The sequence below is a fragment of the Littorina saxatilis genome, linkage group LG9 (genome assembly GCF_037325665.1).
Source record: "Littorina saxatilis isolate snail1 linkage group LG9, US_GU_Lsax_2.0, whole genome shotgun sequence".
Classification (NCBI taxonomy): Eukaryota; Metazoa; Mollusca; class Gastropoda; order Littorinimorpha; family Littorinidae; genus Littorina; species Littorina saxatilis.
The window spans coordinates 37,219,480-37,237,885 of NC_090253.1; the positions used below are offsets into that span (position 1 = coordinate 37,219,480).

Below are 18,406 nucleotides of genomic sequence, written 5' to 3' on the forward strand. Positions count from 1 at the left end.
GATAGTGGTAATATACCTTGACATCGCCTCCTAGAATTCTAAACTTTCCTTGCAATACTAAAACACTAAAAATGTCATGTCAACTACCTGCTCTGAAACACTGTCTTTATTGTTCTTTGGTTGCAGGGTTAATGTAAATGTATGAAGTGTTGTACTTTGAGTGTAATCATTAATCATCTGTCGTAGGTTCATGTCCGATTCCACAGTTTTTATGAACATACTCACACACATACACACGCACCCACACACACAGATTTGAGGCAAATCAAACATGTGGTAAGACATTTTGTATTGAAGAGTCACATGGTGACTTTCAAAAAAAATCAACAACAAAAAAATCTGGGCAAATTGATATCGATAAGGTCTGCAAAGTCAAATGTAAAAAGAACATTTGGACTGTATATAAAACTTCTATTTAACAAATATTCAAATTCAATCCGAAATGTTTGACCAAGCCGGCAATACCAAAATATATGGGATATTAATTAATAATAATAATAATAACAATTACTTATATACAGGCATGGGAATTGAAAATTGTAAAAAAGGCGGAAAATTTATAACTGAAGACGCGAAGCGTCAAGTCGACGGCGCGAAGCGCCTAGTCTTACTAGGGGGGTCCGGGGGCATGCTCCCCCGGACAAATTTTTCTCCAAAGAACCCAGATGGTGCAATCTGGTGTCATCTGAGCTCCAAGTTTGCCATCAAATTCTGTTTTTAGAATCAGAGTTTTTAGTACAAAAATGTACCAATTTTTGCTTTTTTGAAGAACAAAAATATATACATGTATTATATGGTTTAAATTTGTAAAAAAAAAATTGATCTGTTGAGACAAACAGGAAAATGTAACTTGTAACACAATCTGTGCAATCTGGTTTACTTTCAAACATAAAAGTTCAATAACTGAGGCGGGCGGTAGCAGTGCGTGAACAAAGTACGGAAAGTTTTCGCGGGCTTTTGCGCAAAGGCCAAAGTAACCGGTGCCTTTTTTGTGTGCCTCCCCCCTTTATTTTTTCGGCGGACACTTTTGCATTTTCGGCGGAACAAAAAAAAATTTGTTTGGCGGACAATTCCCATGCCTGTATATAGCGCGTAAACCTCGTGGTGACAAACCCAGAGCGCTCTACACTTACATAATCATAATACAAACAAGGAAAGAGAACTAAATCCGAATAAATTCAAACATGGTCACACACACGCACGCACACACACACGCACACACACACACACACATACAATCTTTCTTTCGTCATTGTCAATGTTCAGGTAACCCGCAATGTCATTCTATGTACGCATACGTTATACTAGTACAACACACACAGGCACATGCACATCTTCACGAACGCCACACTTTAGTAGATAATACACGTGGCAGCGCCAATGACTCACCGATCATGGGATTATTTCATTTCCATTTATACAAAAGACATAAGTGGACCATCAAAAATCTATGAGTATGAACCAAAACATTGTAGATCTTGGCTGACACATATCAGCACCAGGTTTTTCATAAAAGCCTTGATCATGGAAAAATGAAAATTAACTCACTTCGTTTTAAGGTATCTACAGTAAACAATGTTCTGAGAAAAGAACAAAATCAGTAAGGAATACCTACACTGCAAACAATGCAATGAAATGTATGATAACATGTACATAATTGTTTGCATAGTTTGTCAATACAAAAAATTCGAATTAAGGTACCCACACATCATCACTACATCACATCACCAGTAGGAGCATGTTCATGATCCTTCAATCACATTCCTCACCACTCTCACTCATAGTACTAGTGTTAGCAGTGATGACACCACTGCCACATGTATCGCGACAGGGATCCTGATATTTTGATAACCTTTATTTCAAGCCACTTTCAAGCCGTTGTGCGCCGATACTGATCCTCTGCGCATGCTCAGGAGATAAACCGCGCCGTAGACACATGGTAAACCCGAGTGAGGTGGCTTGAAATAGTGTTATCAAGATCCCTGGAGTGATTTTTGCTTATTTGAATCCAATGTATCAGTATAAAGAAAATGCATATCAATATATAATACATATTAATTATTACACAACCTATGAGCAGAAGAGAATCCAATTTCTCTCTCAGTATTGTGGGTTCCTCACTGACACAAACTATCTTCACGCTCATTTTACACACATTTAATAGTAATATCATCCATGCTACTTGATGAAATGAAGGTGACAAAGCAAAAAGTGAAATATATGCACAAACATAATGGTGTCAAAGAGGACATTCTTTTTCTGTCATAAATGTTCAAAATTCAATCCTCGTCCTGGGAGTCTGCTGCATCTTTGTGAACCTCATATCTGTGTGATAAATATATCACGCATTCACATCGGCCAGTAGATCAACAGCCTATAGGCGCTGCATCCACCTTTCACGGCCTATTATTCCAAGTCACACGGGTATTTTGGTGGACATTTTTATCTACGCCTATACAATTTTGCCAGGAAAGACCCTTTTGTCAATCGTGGGATCTTTAACGTGCATACCGCAATGTAGTGTACACGAAGATCATACTACCAATACTACAAAAACACAATATACAGTCGGTCTCTTAGGTAAAACTGGGAAAAGCAGCTTCGACATTTAAACACTGCAACTGGAAGATCATCTAACAATGCATACTGCTTTACAATATGCATTTATGTATAAATATAGTTAAAGAACATCGAGTTAATAGGAATTAGAGCTTTCTTGACACTGCACGATGAGGAAAGGATGAAAAAGAGAATGAAAAGTGGTTGTTGCATCATTTTCACTTCATAACCACTGACACTGATAGTCCTAATCTTTGGGAAATTGGAACTCTATCAGAACTCTGAGAGTTTAGGGAGTCATGAAATTAGATGAAATTTACACAGTGTCAAAAGCGACTTTGCTCCTGAACTTCTTTCTCTCGTTAAATATTTTGCTCCTTACCAAGCTGACTTTTTGTTTTTTTTCAAGTGGAATACCACAAAAAACATCGTGCACTGTCAAGAAAGCTTGAATTTCTTTGATGCCAGGCAATGATCCTGTCACACCTCTCCCAGTCTTCTGTATGTCACTTTTGAAATATGACTCAACCTTTTTTGTGTCCACAGCTTCCCATTGGTAGTATGATCTTTTTCGAGACCCACTTTCCCCTGCAGTCGTAGAATCTGAAGTTCTGTTGTCGGATTCCTGTGATCGGCTCTGCAATCCCAAAGGGTGAAGAAGTTCCCCAATATCTGAAAAAAAATCCCACAATTACACTGACAGCAAACCACTAATGATCCAAGTCATCTAATATGTTGCATTGAAAAGATCAATACCAACTAATTTACTGTTTTTGGTCACTTCCACATTTACAGAATTAGCCTTTTTCCTAAGCATAATTGTGCCATACAAAAGGAAAAAATAACAGTTCAAGATGTTGTGATAACTTCAATGCAGAAGAAGAACTGTTAACCCGTGATTTGTAAAAATGTAAAAATTGTTACAAATCACGGGGCGCGCCTCGCGATTTGTAACAATTTTTACAAATCACGTTTTTGCGCCCGATATTTTCTTGTCATCTCCAAAGTCAAGGGACAAAAACGAAATCCCTTGACTTTTGGGGTAGCGCGACTGTTAATTTTAAGATTTTTTTTTTCTTCATTATATAGGATGTCCCATCGTTGGGAAATTCCGGTCGCTTCCTCCCAGTGGAAAGCTAGCAGTCACAGCGTCGCACTACCCCAAAGGCAAGGGATCTATTAGTCCCGTTTCGCCGTTATCCCAATTCGCCCCCATCCCATTTTGGCGACATTTCTCAGGCCAAGTGTCATTTTACCACCATATCATGTACCATTAACTCCACATCCCATTTTGGCGCAATCCCGTTTCGCCGTGAGCCCATTTCGCCCCCATCCCATTTTTGCGACATTTTACAGGCCAAGTGTCATGTTACCACCATGTCATGTACCATTAGCTCCACATCCCATTTTGGCGCAATCCCATTTCGCCGTTATCCCATTTTGCCCCCATCCCATTTTCGCGACATTTCACAGGCCAAGTGTCATTTTACCACCGTGTCATACCACTAGCGCCACATTCCATGTTGTCGCCATGCCGTTTTGCCGTCATCCCATTTCGCCGCCATCCCTATTTCGCGACATTTTGGATTGTGACAAAATTGGGATTTGGCGAAAACGGAATGTCTTCCTAGTTGAATAACGCAGTATAGTAGTATAGTGAGGCTTGACAAGAAGAATAAATAAAAAAAATGTGATGGCGGCCAAATGGGATGGTGTCAAAATGGGATGTTGCGCAATTGTTATGACACGGTAGTAAAATGACGCTTGGCTTGTGAAATGTCGCGACAATGGGATGGGGGCGAAATGGAATGCGGTGAAACGGCATGGCGGCCAAATGGGATATGGTGTCAAAATGGGATGTCGCGCTATTGTTATGACATGTTAGTAAAATGACGTTTGGCTTGTGAAATGTCGCGAAAATGGGATGGGGCAAAAAATGGGACGGCGGCAAAATGGGATTGCACCAAAATGGGATGTGGAACTAAAACCACCCCCACCACTCAGCGTAGAGGCTCTAAACAAGAAAAATAATAATAATAAAAGGCATGCATTACTTTGTGGAATGCGATATTTTTTCATTTTTACATTTTTACAAATCGCGGTTTTAGGTTCGACGTGATTTGTAAAATATTTTTACATTTTTACAAATCACGGGTTAACAAGAACTAATAGAATACAGAGGAAAATGGCACCACCCGAGCAAAAGTTTCAAAAGAAAATGTTAGTGTTTCTGGCAGCAAATCGGAAAGAGTGAACTGCCAAGCAGTTGCATTGCCTGTGACAAAATTGTATTATTAAATTCCCAATGAAAAGCCCTCCTTTTTTCTACCAATTTTTGGGGGCATTTTCAAGAAATAGTTGGAGGCTTTACAGTACAAGTATATGCCTTCTACAATATCCACTGTACATGTATTTAGATTTTCATGCAACACAATCTCCCTACCTGTAGCCTCAGTCAGCATTGCATGACTTACCTCAGCTGCATCAGTAGTTGCTTCTTCTGCAAAGTAACATCAAGGAAACATGTTTTACTATAAGGAATCAGACAAGTTTGTCTTAATGAAGTCACAGAATGCCAGCTGGATAAATACATATTGCACTACAAAGCATGTGTATAGCTTGACTGCTTCAAGACAGCTTGCACTACGTGTACATAATTAGGAATCCTATCAATTCCATGACAATATTTATGAAAAAAACAGAATTCTGTACAAACACAAGTGCCGTATGAAAACTTCAAGTGATCAGCAAGCCATCCGGCGCAGTTCGTGGCTCCTATAGTTTTTTATAAATTTTTTTTATAAATGGTATTGTATTTCATGATTCCTGCATAGCAATTAGCATACACATCAGATTTAATGTTTGTCCAGATTGCAGAAGTAAAGGCGATCAGAGGCGTGGAACATGCTCCAGATGTTGTAAAAAGCTTGTGCAAGGTAAAAAGGTCTTACTATTCCAGACTGTTATTTCTTTATCGCGGAATTGGTCACGCACTGCTAAACTGCAGATGAAAATCTGCCTAAATGGTTTTCAGATTCAAGGTAAGGTTCGATTCTATAGTTTTGTTCTACCGGTTCCTCAGTACAAAACTCCCCCCCTCCTCTCTCTCTCTCTCTCTAAATAAATAAATATTTATTAAGAGAGAGAGAGAGAGAGAGAGAGAGAGAGAGAGAGAGAGAGAGAGAGAGAGAGAGAGAGAGAGAGAGAGAGAGAGAGAGAGAAGAAGAAGAATTGCTAATACTGACACTGAAAATGCAGAAGCCCGCTTATAAGGTAGTTGGGCTTGGGTTACTCCTTACATCTGAGAGCTCTGTAATAAGGAACCTCGGTTATAAGGAGTAAAAAATTCGTCCCAGAGCGCTCCTTATAAGCGGGCCCGACTGTATTCTGCAGAAAAGTCTACTCTTTCGTTGACTGTTGGCCATAATTGGTAGTTGCATTGTGTGCAAATCCTTGTACAATTGTTTGCTAAGGGTACACTTTTAACATAACTTATCTAAGGCTCAAGAGTTTATACACCAAATCTGATATATAATTATGCTGTTTGCATTATCTTTTCTGCATACATTTTCAAACTTACAGTAACCAACTCTTCTTTGCCACCTAACTCATCACACATACAAACACCTACCTCCTGTTATGAACGCTTCTTCCTGAAGTGTTGTTATGTTGGCAGCAGCATTTGCTTCTTCTGAAAATAATACACAATATACATGTTACATCTCTTTCGGTGCACATATCCACACAATAACTCCATGTACCAAGAACTAATTGGTATGCCGTCCTGACTAAACACAGGAAAAGGATGTGTGTCAACGTTTTGTAGTAATCTTCATTCTGAAATCATGAATAATGATGTCCACAGTTTCTTCAACCAATACAAAAATTAGAACTGTCAGTATTGACATTCTGTTAATTAAAAAGAAGAAACAAGGAACAAGTCGCGTAAGGTGAAATTACTACATTTAGTCAAGCTGTGGAACCCACAGAATGAAACTGAACGCACTGCATTTTTTCACAATGACCGTAGTCCGCCGCTTGTGCATAACGGAGTGAAACTGACGAGCCTGTTCAGCGCGTTAGTGGTTTTGCTGTGCTGCATATCACGCTTTTCTGTACCTCTCTTCGTTTTAACTTTCTGAGCGTGTTTTTATTCCAAACATATCATATCTATATGTTTTTGGAATCAGGAACCGACAAGGAATAAGATGAAATTGTTTTTAAATCAAGTTTGGAAATTTAATTTTGATCATAATTTTTATATTTTTAATTTTCAGAGCTTGTTTTTAATCCAAATATTTATATGTTTTTGGAATCAGGAAATGATGTAGAATAAGATAAACGTAAATTTGGATCGGTTTATATAAAAACAAAAATTATTACAATTTTCAGATTTTTAATGACCAAAGTCATTAATTAGTTTTTAAGCCAACAAGCTGAAATGCAATACTGAAGTCCGGCCTTCGTCGAAGATTGCTTTAAAAAAATGTCAATCAATTTGATTGAAAAATGAGTGTGTGACAGTGCCGCCTCAACTTTTACCAAAAGACGGATATGACGTCATGAAAAGTATTTATCGAAAAAACGAAAAAAGTGTCCGGGGATATCATTCCCAGGAACTCTCATGTCAAATTTCATAAAGATCGGTCCAGTAGTTTGGTCTACACACACACACACACGCAGACACACGCACATACACCACGACCCTCGTCTCGATTCCCCCTCTATGTTAAAACATTTAGTCAACACTTGACTAAATGTAAAAATGAAAAGCATAAGATTAGGATAAGATTTCTTATAATCCTGTGAGGTTACCCTCATGGAAATCTGAACTGTTTTCACATGGAAAAGCAAGTTGCCTTTAAGTACATTTATTTTTCTTACATGCATGTTTTTATATTTCCAAGCCCTGATACTTTCGCTGTAAATTTAGCTCCTTTATGATGCGCATATGTGCACACAAGATTATATGGACACGACGAGAGTCTGCATGGAGTAGACTCATAATGTCATATAAATCCTTCCTCAAACATGGGTATTAGATGCACGCCGATAGAGATAACTGGTTTAGAAACAAGCGCAGCTACCGATTGAGCTATTTCCCTGCCTCTGGAGTAATCATAAAGACACAACTGAGAAAAATATTAACTTAATTGACAACAGTGTGACCATGATGTAAAAATGAATACTCCACATACACATTGTTTGTTTTTGTTCTTCTTCTGCTGTTGTTGAAGGCACAGTACGTCTCCCGTAAACCATCACAGATACTGTCAGGCTTTTACACACAGTACAAATACCCTTTCATTTACACACTCACTGCTTTTGAACATCCGAGGTGCCCTACGTAAAAAGCGAGCAATTTTAAAAGAATGATTTTTGCTGATTGTCTGTTAACAAAATCGAACGGTGCGTTTTGGCGCTAGACCTAACTTAAAATCTAAATAACAAATTGACAGCTTGTTACACAAACATTCTCAAATCATAAAAGAATTTTTCATCAAGACAAGATTAGTACAATTAAAAGTTTTGAAAGTTTGAAAAAAGAAAAGCCCGGAAACGTGTAACACAAAACATCTTTCTCGAAGCAGACGACGGTTCTGCATAGTACCAGTTCCTTTGAACAGTCGTAAGCCATCGCTAGAGTTCTTGTGAATTGCAGCCCTCTGATGTGTTTGGATTTAGAGGTACATAATAACGTGCTATTGCAGATAAGCTTACAGCGAGTCGCATTGGAAATCACAAACTGACGACTACATTGTGAAAAAAGGCAAACTGGATCACACGGGTTCACAATGCCTATGGGGTAAGATAAACCACACAAAAATAAATTCTTTGAAATTAGCTCGCTCTTTACGGAGGGCACCTAAGATGTTTTAAAGCGGTGAGTGTTTAAATGAAAGGGTGTTTGTACTGTGTGTAAAAGCCTGACAGTATCTGTGATGGTTACGGGAGGCTTACTGTGCCTTAAGGGGAGGCACTGGTGTTAAAAGTGATTTTTTTTGTTTCATAACTCTTGGGTCAACAATTGTTTTAGAATTTAAGTACTCAGTCTATCTCCTGAGAAAATGGAAAAAAAATAAAAATTGGACCATCGGTTGCCATGGTAGCAATCCAAGATGGCCACCAAACTGCCCCTTTTTAAAACCCTAAGGCTTTTTTAAAACTGCATGAAATTTAGTTTTGATGCTTGTTATTTATACTTCAGCACAATGCCGAGAAACTGATTGAGGCTTTTTTTGATATCTCAAGTCATTTAAAAAATATCAATGATGAAAGTGAGTGATGTTGAATTTCATGAAAAAACGCCCCCAAAAAGGGTATAACTTCTGAAGAAATTTTTTTTTCAACAAATCCCTCAATCAGTTTCTGCAAAATAACACACTCAAGATGTACGCAAAATTTCAACAACGCAAGTTTATTAGAAAAAAAGCCTTAGGCTTTTGAAGTGACAAAAAAGTAGTTTTGAGAAAATGCACAAAACATGAAGAAAATGATTTTTTTTCACACAAACGTTTACGAAACATGTAACAAAACAACACTGACAAAACAACAAGTCTTGCTGAGTTCCACAAGAAAAACGGAAACTAAATTCAACAAAATGTTAAAAAAAACCAGCAAGTGTTCTGCAAGCACCAAGGAACCTGTTCCAAGGTCACAATGATCAACTCTCATCCGTTATGTGCACGCTGCATAAATTATGCCCATCCATAATTCCCAAATTGTTACCAGTGAAGCCTCTTATCTTGGACCTCTTTTGGACTTGCTTTGATTTTATCAGGGAAATTTATAACAGTGTCCTTTACTTTTTATACTACGATATTAGGGTTGACTTCTGTGAATTGCCATGCAGTGCCATGGGTACTTTGGAAGCTCCTCTCGAGCTTCCACCTCACCATCTGTAGAGAATATAAATTCAAAATTAATAATATGATATGTCTATTACAAACTCAATACGGCTATTCACATTTTCCCAACAATGACACCCCCCCCCCCCCCCCTCCTACACACACATTTGAAAAACAGGTATTGTAATATGTGATAACACGTTATTTCGGCGCATGCTTATGTCAGTGCTAATAGTCAAGCAGTGAACAAAAAGATGTTGAAAAATCATGTGAACGGTGCTAAGGCAGTGCTGGTCTGGTCTACAGCTATTGCACATACTTCATGCATCTCTGTATGTATGTCTCTGACTGCATGCAGAAACCATATGGTCTGCATGGGAAGTATGACCACAAGCAATGTTCACTCACTGGTCCATGTGAATGCATGTTTGTTTGTGCCACAAGAAAACTTTGATCACAGGAGGAAGCTATAAGTAATATGCTCAAGAAAATAAATGTGGAAAGAACAGATGTTTTGCCCCAACAGGACAAACCTTGTGACAACCAAGCTTCACAGTAGCCGCACATTACTGACTTTGCATCCTATTCAGTTTCTTTGCATCAGGGTGTTGTTAGTAAGATTCTCTTCTTCAGCAGTCACACACAGTCACACACAGAGCCAGAGCCGCAAACATAACCAAACACATGTATAAACTTCTACATTTCTGTCAAAAAAAAGAAGAAAAAATGCATACCTACTACAAGCTTTATCAGCTGCTTGGAATCTTTACTGCTCTGCTTGGGCTAGTATTCAGCTGCAGCAGATTTCCCAGGAGACCATGGCTGAACAAAGTCATTTTTGTATTGATTGTTCTTTTTTTAAGCAGCTTATTTGCTTTTTTCCCGAAAAAAGATATAGGGTCTGCCTTTTCGTTGCCATAAATGGCGAACTCCGTGTTGTCCTTACTGCCGTACACATTCCGCTCCGCAACTCTAAAATAAGTCGTGGTTCAAAACACACATGGAAACGTGCTTCAAACATACACCAACGATGGTGATTTCTTGCTCCAACCGAGCTGTTGCAAGGGAAGCAGCATAGTTTCCAGCCAATTTTCATTCTGGACGAAGTTGAATGCACAAACTTGATCTTCCGATTCGTTCTTAGCAATAGCAGACGACACTATCGACTCGCAATTTCTTTTTAAACTTCTGTCACGCCAGCCTCTGCAACTGATCTGATTTTACCCAATAATCATCCTTTGCGTGTCTAGCACTGAAATCGGGGTAAAACGTGTGATAAACTGAAGATTCCACAAAGATATCCAAGGAAAATCGCAGCTGTAGATGTTTCACATCGCCTTTGGCAAGATCTGGCGGAAATTGAAGAATATTGCATTCTGGGAAGGCCGAATCGAACCGAACGAGACCGAGCATAAACGAAGTTTAATATCCGCGATTCGATTGGTCAGTAGCGAAAATTGTTCATACGGAATTTCCCGGAATCTTCATCGGTTCTCTTCGGCTCTTTGGAATGTCTTCTTGTTGCTGTTACTAACGGCGCGAAACCAGTAAACGGAAATTCCCGTTGTCCGCGGTATGAACTGATCCTAGCAAAGAAAAGACAACTCATTCCAGTCATGCAAACGTGACTACCGTTCACGATTTGTTTGACTCACAGTCACCACTCAAACATACGCATTTTTTTGCTGTTTTGTGTGTTTTCAATACACAATTGCATACACATACATTGTTCATTTAGCCGTTTTGACCGTTTATGATTAATTCTGATCTAAAATCAGTACATCAGAGTAACCAGAAGAGGTTCAAAATCCAGAATCAGAAAGAAAACGGAAATGACCAGGGAACAAAAAAATCACTTTTTTCACTGTGGTGTCTGCCCTTAAAGTAAAGAAAAGTTTTGCTCGTTAAAGCAAGTTACCCAGGCCGTCAGCTGACATCCTACAGGCAGCAAAAGAGTTAAACTTTTCCACACAAAAAAGGTACTTGTCACTTGCACAAAGAACACTAAACCTTCCATACCTTTTTCTTGTCCATATATACGTAGCAACCCGCTGACTCCAGGCACAGCAGGCTCAACGGAGTCAACAGCACTGTAGCAGAAATTTAGCCATTTTCAGTTTACCGATAATACGTTACATTTACAGGAAAAGACACAGTATGTAGGAATACCTTAATTCTTCAAACATTGACGCTTAAATTAATACATTCCACAAGAAAAAGTATAAATCTAACAGTCAAATACAAAGTGCTTTCCTTGTGTTCCGCTACCTAAATGCTTCTAGTGGTTTTCCTTCTTCAAAGTAATGGCTAAAGGGGCTACACAATATGCCTTTTATACCTTCTGACAAACAAACACAGTACCACTCTTAAGTGCATTGTACTCCAAGACATTTTCAGGTATGTACCAAACTGAAAATGGAAGACAATGCATCACATACCATTTCTCCAAAGTAATGGTTGCATTTAGCAAGGCCAGTAGATCTTTTTTCCCCATGGAGCTGGGGTCGCGCACATTTACGCCTTCAGGCCAGCCATGCGCTTTGACCTCCTTCTTGTGGACTTCCTTGTAAGGGAAACAGCTCCCCATTCCAGGACAGGCCCCTGAAACAACATAAAGTACATCAATCCAAACAGCTGAAAGATAAATATATACACTCTTCAAGATTATTTTGTGTTTGTTGCTCTCATGTCAACATGTCAGCTTTATTGTGATCCAGATTACAACTTACTCTGATGTGTATGTTATGCAGCATGCGCTTAATCGTTTTCTTTCAATAATATAAACATCAGAGCCACAAATTGCCACCAATGGCTTGCTGATCAGTGGAAGTGTTCACACGTGTGTTTTCCTAAACTCCCATGACCTAAAGCTAAACCCACGTAATCTTGAGTGATCATTAAGAGCCAGTAATAATTTCCGCAAGAAATTGTGAACTACGATGAACTCGCGTGTTGGTGGTGAGTGGGTCGGGGTATAAGAAAAAGTCTTACTTGTGGCAAGGTTCAAATGTGCTCGAACCTTTTCCCTCATGAGGCTAGGTGGCAGAGCTGTTGTCACCTTGCATGTATCTGCAACGTGAAAGAAAAATAACATGAACATTTACAACTGGTGCACACACCAGAATGAGTTTGGGATTTACCCCCAATATAAGATTTTTATCCCCCAGAGGGATAAATTGTAATGAATGATGCCAGTTCTGTGAGCAATGTAGCTGTCTTGATGAACTACCTAAATATATCAACACTATCACACAGTTTGCTTCATAAAGAAAGTAACAATTTGACCCAACAATTAAAACAAATGATAAAAGGCACATCAAGCACCATCTTTTTTTTTCTCATAATAATTTGAAGTTGATTAAAGGCACAGTAAGCCTCCCGTAAACCATCACAGAGCTCCCCGAGCGTCTACATACAGTACAAGCATACTTCCATTTGAACGCTCACCGAACGGGAACATCCTGGCTGCTTTCTGTCGAGCGTGAGAAATTTTCAAAGAATTTATTTTCGTGGACTTAGCTTTTACCAATAATGGCGCCTCGTTTTGGTGCTGGCTGTTATGAATATTCAATACCGGAAATCACGCCCGGACAGTAAGCCTCCCGTAAACTACTGTCAGGCTTTTATAGTACACACAGTACAAACACCCTTCCATTTGAACGCTCACCAAACGGGAACATCCTAGGTGCCCTACGTAAAGAGCGAGCAATTTTTAAATAATTAATTTTGCAGATTGTCAAAAATGAGTTACTTCCCTTCGCGTCTCATTCAGAAAAGCCCGGAAGCAGGGTCACGCAAGGGTCGTAGCAGACGACGGTTTATCAGTACATATCGCCGTTCCTCTCAACAGTCAAAAGCCATCGCTAGAGTTCTTGTGAACCACAGCCGTTTGTTTCGTGCATAAAAACGTGCTATTGTAGATAAGCTCACATCGAGTCGCATTCAAATGACTAACTGACGACTACATTGTGAAAAAGGGAAACTGGATCACACGGGTTCACGATGGCTCAGGGGTAAGATAAACCACGCAAAAATAAATTCTTTGAAAATTGTTCGCTCTTTACGGAGGGCACCTAGGATGTTCTCAATCGGTGAGTGTTTAAATGAAAGGGTGTTTGTACTGTGTGTAAGAGCCTGACCATATCTGTGATGGTTTACGGGAGGCTTACTGTGCCTTTAACATAAACACAAACACAGTGAAATGCTGATAATTATATTCTTACAGGCTGAGGCTATTTCTCTGCTGAGAATTCTGGAATCCTTGAGGACTTTGAAAATGGCCCCGTCACCATACATTTCGCACGCTGGATTGGCCTTCTCCCTGTCATACAGGAAGACGCAAGTGTCCAATCCAGCGTTCTTGAAGTCAACTAACTGGGGAAAAGAAAGAAATAATCACGTATGAAGACATCAATAACACTGTGTATTCAGCACGTCCCTGTTCTTTGTTTCTTACACATGCAGACACATACATGGTCAATTGTATCAAAAATTGAGCATCACAAGTTTTCACAGCATTCTCTTCTTTTCAGATTGAGTTTTTTTCTGTTTTATCCAACACTGGTATTTATGCATGGTCAACATGACAGGAAAACTACAATCACTCATAGGCGCTGACAACTTGGATACCCTGCTTTTCCACATAATCACAGAGGTAAAGGAAGCTTCCACTTTACAGTTACAGTACAGGGATGATCAAATCCCCCCCCCCTTTTTTTTTTTAAATATTGTTTCTTTTCTTAAGGAACAGCCTTTCCTGGTACCAAAATGCATGAAAATAATACCTTTTTTTTTCTTTTTTTAGAAACCGGATTCTCTGGTTTTATAAGTTTTCAAAAAATGGATTTCCATTGAGAACGGGAAAGGTGTTAGCCCTGTAGGCGTTTGCAATGGTCTCCATGGAAGTTGCACTTACTGAAATTTGTTAGCAATCTGTTTCGTGCAATCCACATCTGAAACGTAAAAATACTTTACCACACTCCGAAGCTTGTCTCTCAGCTTGTTGTGGTCTGCCTTGCTTGACGCGTTCATTGCAGCAGCCTTCACCCTGCACGCTTCTTTTTCCTCAGGGGAAGCATTCTTCCACCTTGATCCACCCTCTTTGAAGGTTTCAGCGCGGGAGCCTTGAGCTAAAACATAGTGTTGAACAATGAATCAATGGTTCTTGACAATATCAACGTTGTTATCTATCTATGTTGTGTCTGTAATATAACTGCAGTTCACTCATACTTGTCATTGTTTTAACACGGAATTCTACTTTATCTACGTACATATATAATGATATTCTCTCCCAAAAAAGAAACTTGACACAGGTAAACATTGATTTTTGTCAAATAATTATGTTAGAGGAAAGCACCAAAATTCAGTTTGAAATTTGTCAGTTGCATTGTTGCAAACCATTAAACCACAAAAAGAATATAATAAAACCGATACTTTACTGGGTGGTCGCCCTTTTATTGAATTGCAAAAATCTTCTCTGCACAAAAATTATGTGCATGGCGCCGTGATGTTTTTGCCTCTGTCTAAGCCTCAAGTGGCAGAGATGAGAAAGCCATATCAACCGCAATTCTGTGACCCCGCGCCTGCAATTAAGGTGCGGAAAATGCCACGACTGACTAAAGCCCAGTGCCATAATGCTATTGTCCGGTTGCAAGCAGGTACAACTAATGAAGATGTTGCAAGGCATGTTGGTTTGTCCCAACAAACTGTATGTGCATGAATGGAGCTCTTTTAAATGCCACTTAAAGTGTACAGGACAGACCAAGGTCAGGCCGACCTAGAGTTACCACACCGGCTCAGGATCGGTATTTCAGGGTGAGACACTCCGTGAACGGTTCACAATACCGCTACGCAGATTCCGGGGGTGCCTCTCCCAAAAAGGAAACTTGAAAAAAGAACATCATGGCGCCATGCACATGGTTTTTGTGAAGAAAATATTTATGCAATTCAATAAAAGGGAGACCACCCAGTAAAGTATCGGTTCAATTATGTTCTTTTTGTGGTTTAAAGTCAATAGCCCGGCGGAAATTTTGCTGGCCCGGTACGTACCACAGTTGATCTGCAGTGTTTAAATGTCTTTAAAACTGAATACTACAACCAAAAGGGTTGATTTGACTAGAATTGTCATTGGCCAGCCGAGGATGTGAACATCCCTGGACACGTAAAAAAAATTTTTAAAAAGTCAGCGCCTTTTGGTTTTAGACACCTGATGATTTATAGCAGCTTCGGTTGACAAGCTGATTGCTTATAAACTTCATTTTTATCCACAAAAAAATAAAGAAATAAAAAAATTCATACCGTTCTTTAATTGACTAGACATAAACACATGGAATGCATGATGGGGCATCTTGACAGCTTTTTTTATCTGCAGGTAATCTGAAACACAAAGTGACACACAATGTATACTTATCAATTTTTATCCTACATACGTGAGAGAGACACCCGTGAGATAATAATCGTTCAAATCACACGTGTGTATATCATGTAAATGAGGTCATGTCAAGCAAGTCTGGCAGGGACCTGTTTTTCCACTGCTTATGATGCCAAAGTCACCGAGACAAACATTATTATAGAAACACAAATTGCGCTCGCTTATTACCCTCGATGAATCTTTAGAACTAACACGTCACGCCACACTTTCAGAGTGACGTTTCTTTGCTTTGACGTAATAGATTGCACGAGGCTTTAGAAGAGATCGAGGTTCTAAAACAAGCGTCTTCAATTTAGCTGCCTCGAATGCAGGACATTTTCAGTAAAATACACGTAAGTACAGTATGTAGGATAAACAGAATACTACATGGCATGCTGTTCCGTACCAGATTTACACTCGTTGCTTTTTCAAATAGTGAACAGCTCGCTTTCGCTCGCAGTTCAATATTTAAAAAAACAACTCATGTAAATCTGGTACGACACAGCAAGCCATGTAGTATTCTCTATATATCATATATTTATACTGAAGAACTTTTACGTCAACAACGGCAAGAGATTTGTTTGTTTGTTTGTTTGCTTAACGTCCAGCCGACCTCGAAGGGCCATATCAGGGCGGTGCTGCTTTGACATTTAACGTGCGCCACACACAAGACAGAAGTCGCAGCACAGGCTTCATGTCTCACCCAGTCACATTATTCTGACACCGGACCAACCAGTCCTGGCACTAACCCCATAATGCCAGACGCCAGGCGGAGCAGCCACTAGATTGCCAATTTTAAAGTCTTAGGTATGACCCGGCCGGGGTTCGAACCCACGAGCTCCCGATCACGGGGCGGACGCCTTACCACTAGGCCAACCGTGCCGGTTACGGCAAGAGATATTTCAGCAAAGTGAGTGTATCACTATGAGTCTATCAATCACACTCATAGTCCAGGATAAACGTTATTGAAGATTGGAGTTGAAGACTTTTTTTATGCACTCCCCCAGTGTGATTCCTGTTAAGTGGGAAAGAAAGGGTCTATGTCAAACAAAAGTGGGTTGATATCCTGTAGGTACATTTCTAGACCAGTGTTTCTTTAAAAAAAAGTCAAATTAAGGCATGACATGCTTGTGGCTAGGCGCTCACAGAGAAAACAGTTACGTATTTATACCTCTTCAGAGAGCATCTCGTACGTGATTTGGAGGGTCAAAGGGTATTATACCCTTAATTCTACGTGATGTGGAACCCTGGACTGATGTAGAAAAGCATGTCAGACTCAAGACTCATCATACTCATACTAGTATTAGTTTTACCAGTCAAGATCGGAATAGAAGATTAGAACATACACGGGTTTTCATTACCTCGACGCAGCAACTAAACCGGCCCTTGTAAAAACAATAGCTACATACAGAATTAAACTCTGACACATCAATCAATCGAATTGCAAAGATTTAAACAAACTTACTGTGAGTGTGAATCCGTCGAGACGTTTCTTGTGGAAAACTCGCGCCTTGAAACGGGCATATGGAGTGATCTCCCTTTGGTCTACCACACAGGACTCTTTCGAAAAAGAATAATAAGGCACCAGGCTGCTTTTCACATTTCAGATTGCGATTCGATTTCTACGTAGAAGATAGTTAAAAAGTCTGACAGCTGTGTCAACTTACCCTGTGTTTATGTTTTGAGTTAAATAAACGAAATAGGTTTAAAAATATCAAATTTCAATCGGAGATGGGGGGGGGGGGGGGGGGGGGCAGGGGCAGGCTACTCAGTGAGGCTTTGCAAAAATTACCTCCCCTTTTTAGCTCTGTAAAAGGTTGTTTTGATAGAATGAGGTTATTAAGACACTTCTATTGTATAAAATATAAAGTGTAAAGCTAATACTACTGTTTACCAAACGGTAGGAGTGTTGCAAACATGTAAAATTGCCTGAAAATGCCGATTCGGTACCCGAAGCGGACGTCGGCCATTTTCAACTCCAAACGCGACGATTCGTCAGTATACCGTGTGACGTCACGTCAATATCTAAAGAGACCGTATACGTTCAGCTGGTAGTTCCGATAAGGATTTTCCGCTGATACCACCAGAAAGTATACGCTGAACGTACAAAACGTATACTGTGAGCTGCTGTGTAGCGGGCCCAGGACTGTATGTTTTGTGCGGTCTGAGCGATGTGCAATGCCTCATATATATATATATATATTATATATAGCTATCCAAATTGCTGTTCCCGCATTTATTATATAACCCCATTCCAGTCCGCCTAAAGAGACCTAAAATATGTATGCCTGTAGGACATTTAATATATCCTGACGACGATGTTCCCGCATTAGGAGAAAACTCCGATAGCTGAACTGACCGAGAATCGCTCTGGTTTGCACTTTTCACATGGGCATCGATTTTGACTTGCCGACTTGACGCCGACTAAAATCGCTGGTGAGGGGAACGTTGGTAGAAAGTTTACCATGTGAACAGCACTTTACTCACTTCTCCCGTGTTAACTGATATTGTAGGTCATCTACTTTCCATTCGGTGTAGCTGCGTATTTTTGACTCCCCATCAGCGGTGTTGCCAGGACAGTCTGAACTGC

General features: G+C 39.7%; 1 protein-coding gene across 1 annotated transcript; it reads right to left on the reverse strand.

Moving 5' to 3' along the window:
- Positions 1–613: 613 nt before the first annotated feature.
- On the reverse strand, positions 614–17,995 carry LOC138975959 (uncharacterized). Its single transcript, XM_070348732.1, has 10 exons — positions 17,282–17,995; positions 15,705–15,782; positions 14,382–14,536; positions 13,631–13,781; positions 12,399–12,476; positions 11,846–12,008; positions 11,427–11,497; positions 6,191–6,250; positions 5,003–5,059; positions 614–3,231 (listed from the first exon to the last, which is right to left on the reverse strand). Exons 2-10 carry the CDS (start codon positions 15,751–15,753, stop codon positions 2,876–2,878), a joined length of 1,140 nt encoding a protein of 379 aa, XP_070204833.1. The 5' UTR covers positions 15,754–15,782; positions 17,282–17,995; the 3' UTR covers positions 614–2,875.
- Positions 17,996–18,406: the final 411 nt, after the last annotated feature.

Bases quoted from the DNA above. Each gene is read 5' to 3' on its own strand.
- LOC138975959 (XM_070348732.1), bottom strand. From the start codon at position 15,753: ATGCCCCATCATGCATTCCATGTGTTTATGTCTAGTCAATTAAAGAAC. The intron at 12,477-13,630 runs GTAAGAATATAA...TTCACGTTGCAG, and splicing joins CAGAGAAATAGCCTCAGCCT to ATACATGCAAGGTGACAACA. The intron at 3,232-5,002 runs GTAGGGAGATTG...ATTTTTTTTCAG, and splicing joins AATGCTGACTGAGGCTACAG to ATATTGGGGAACTTCTTCAC.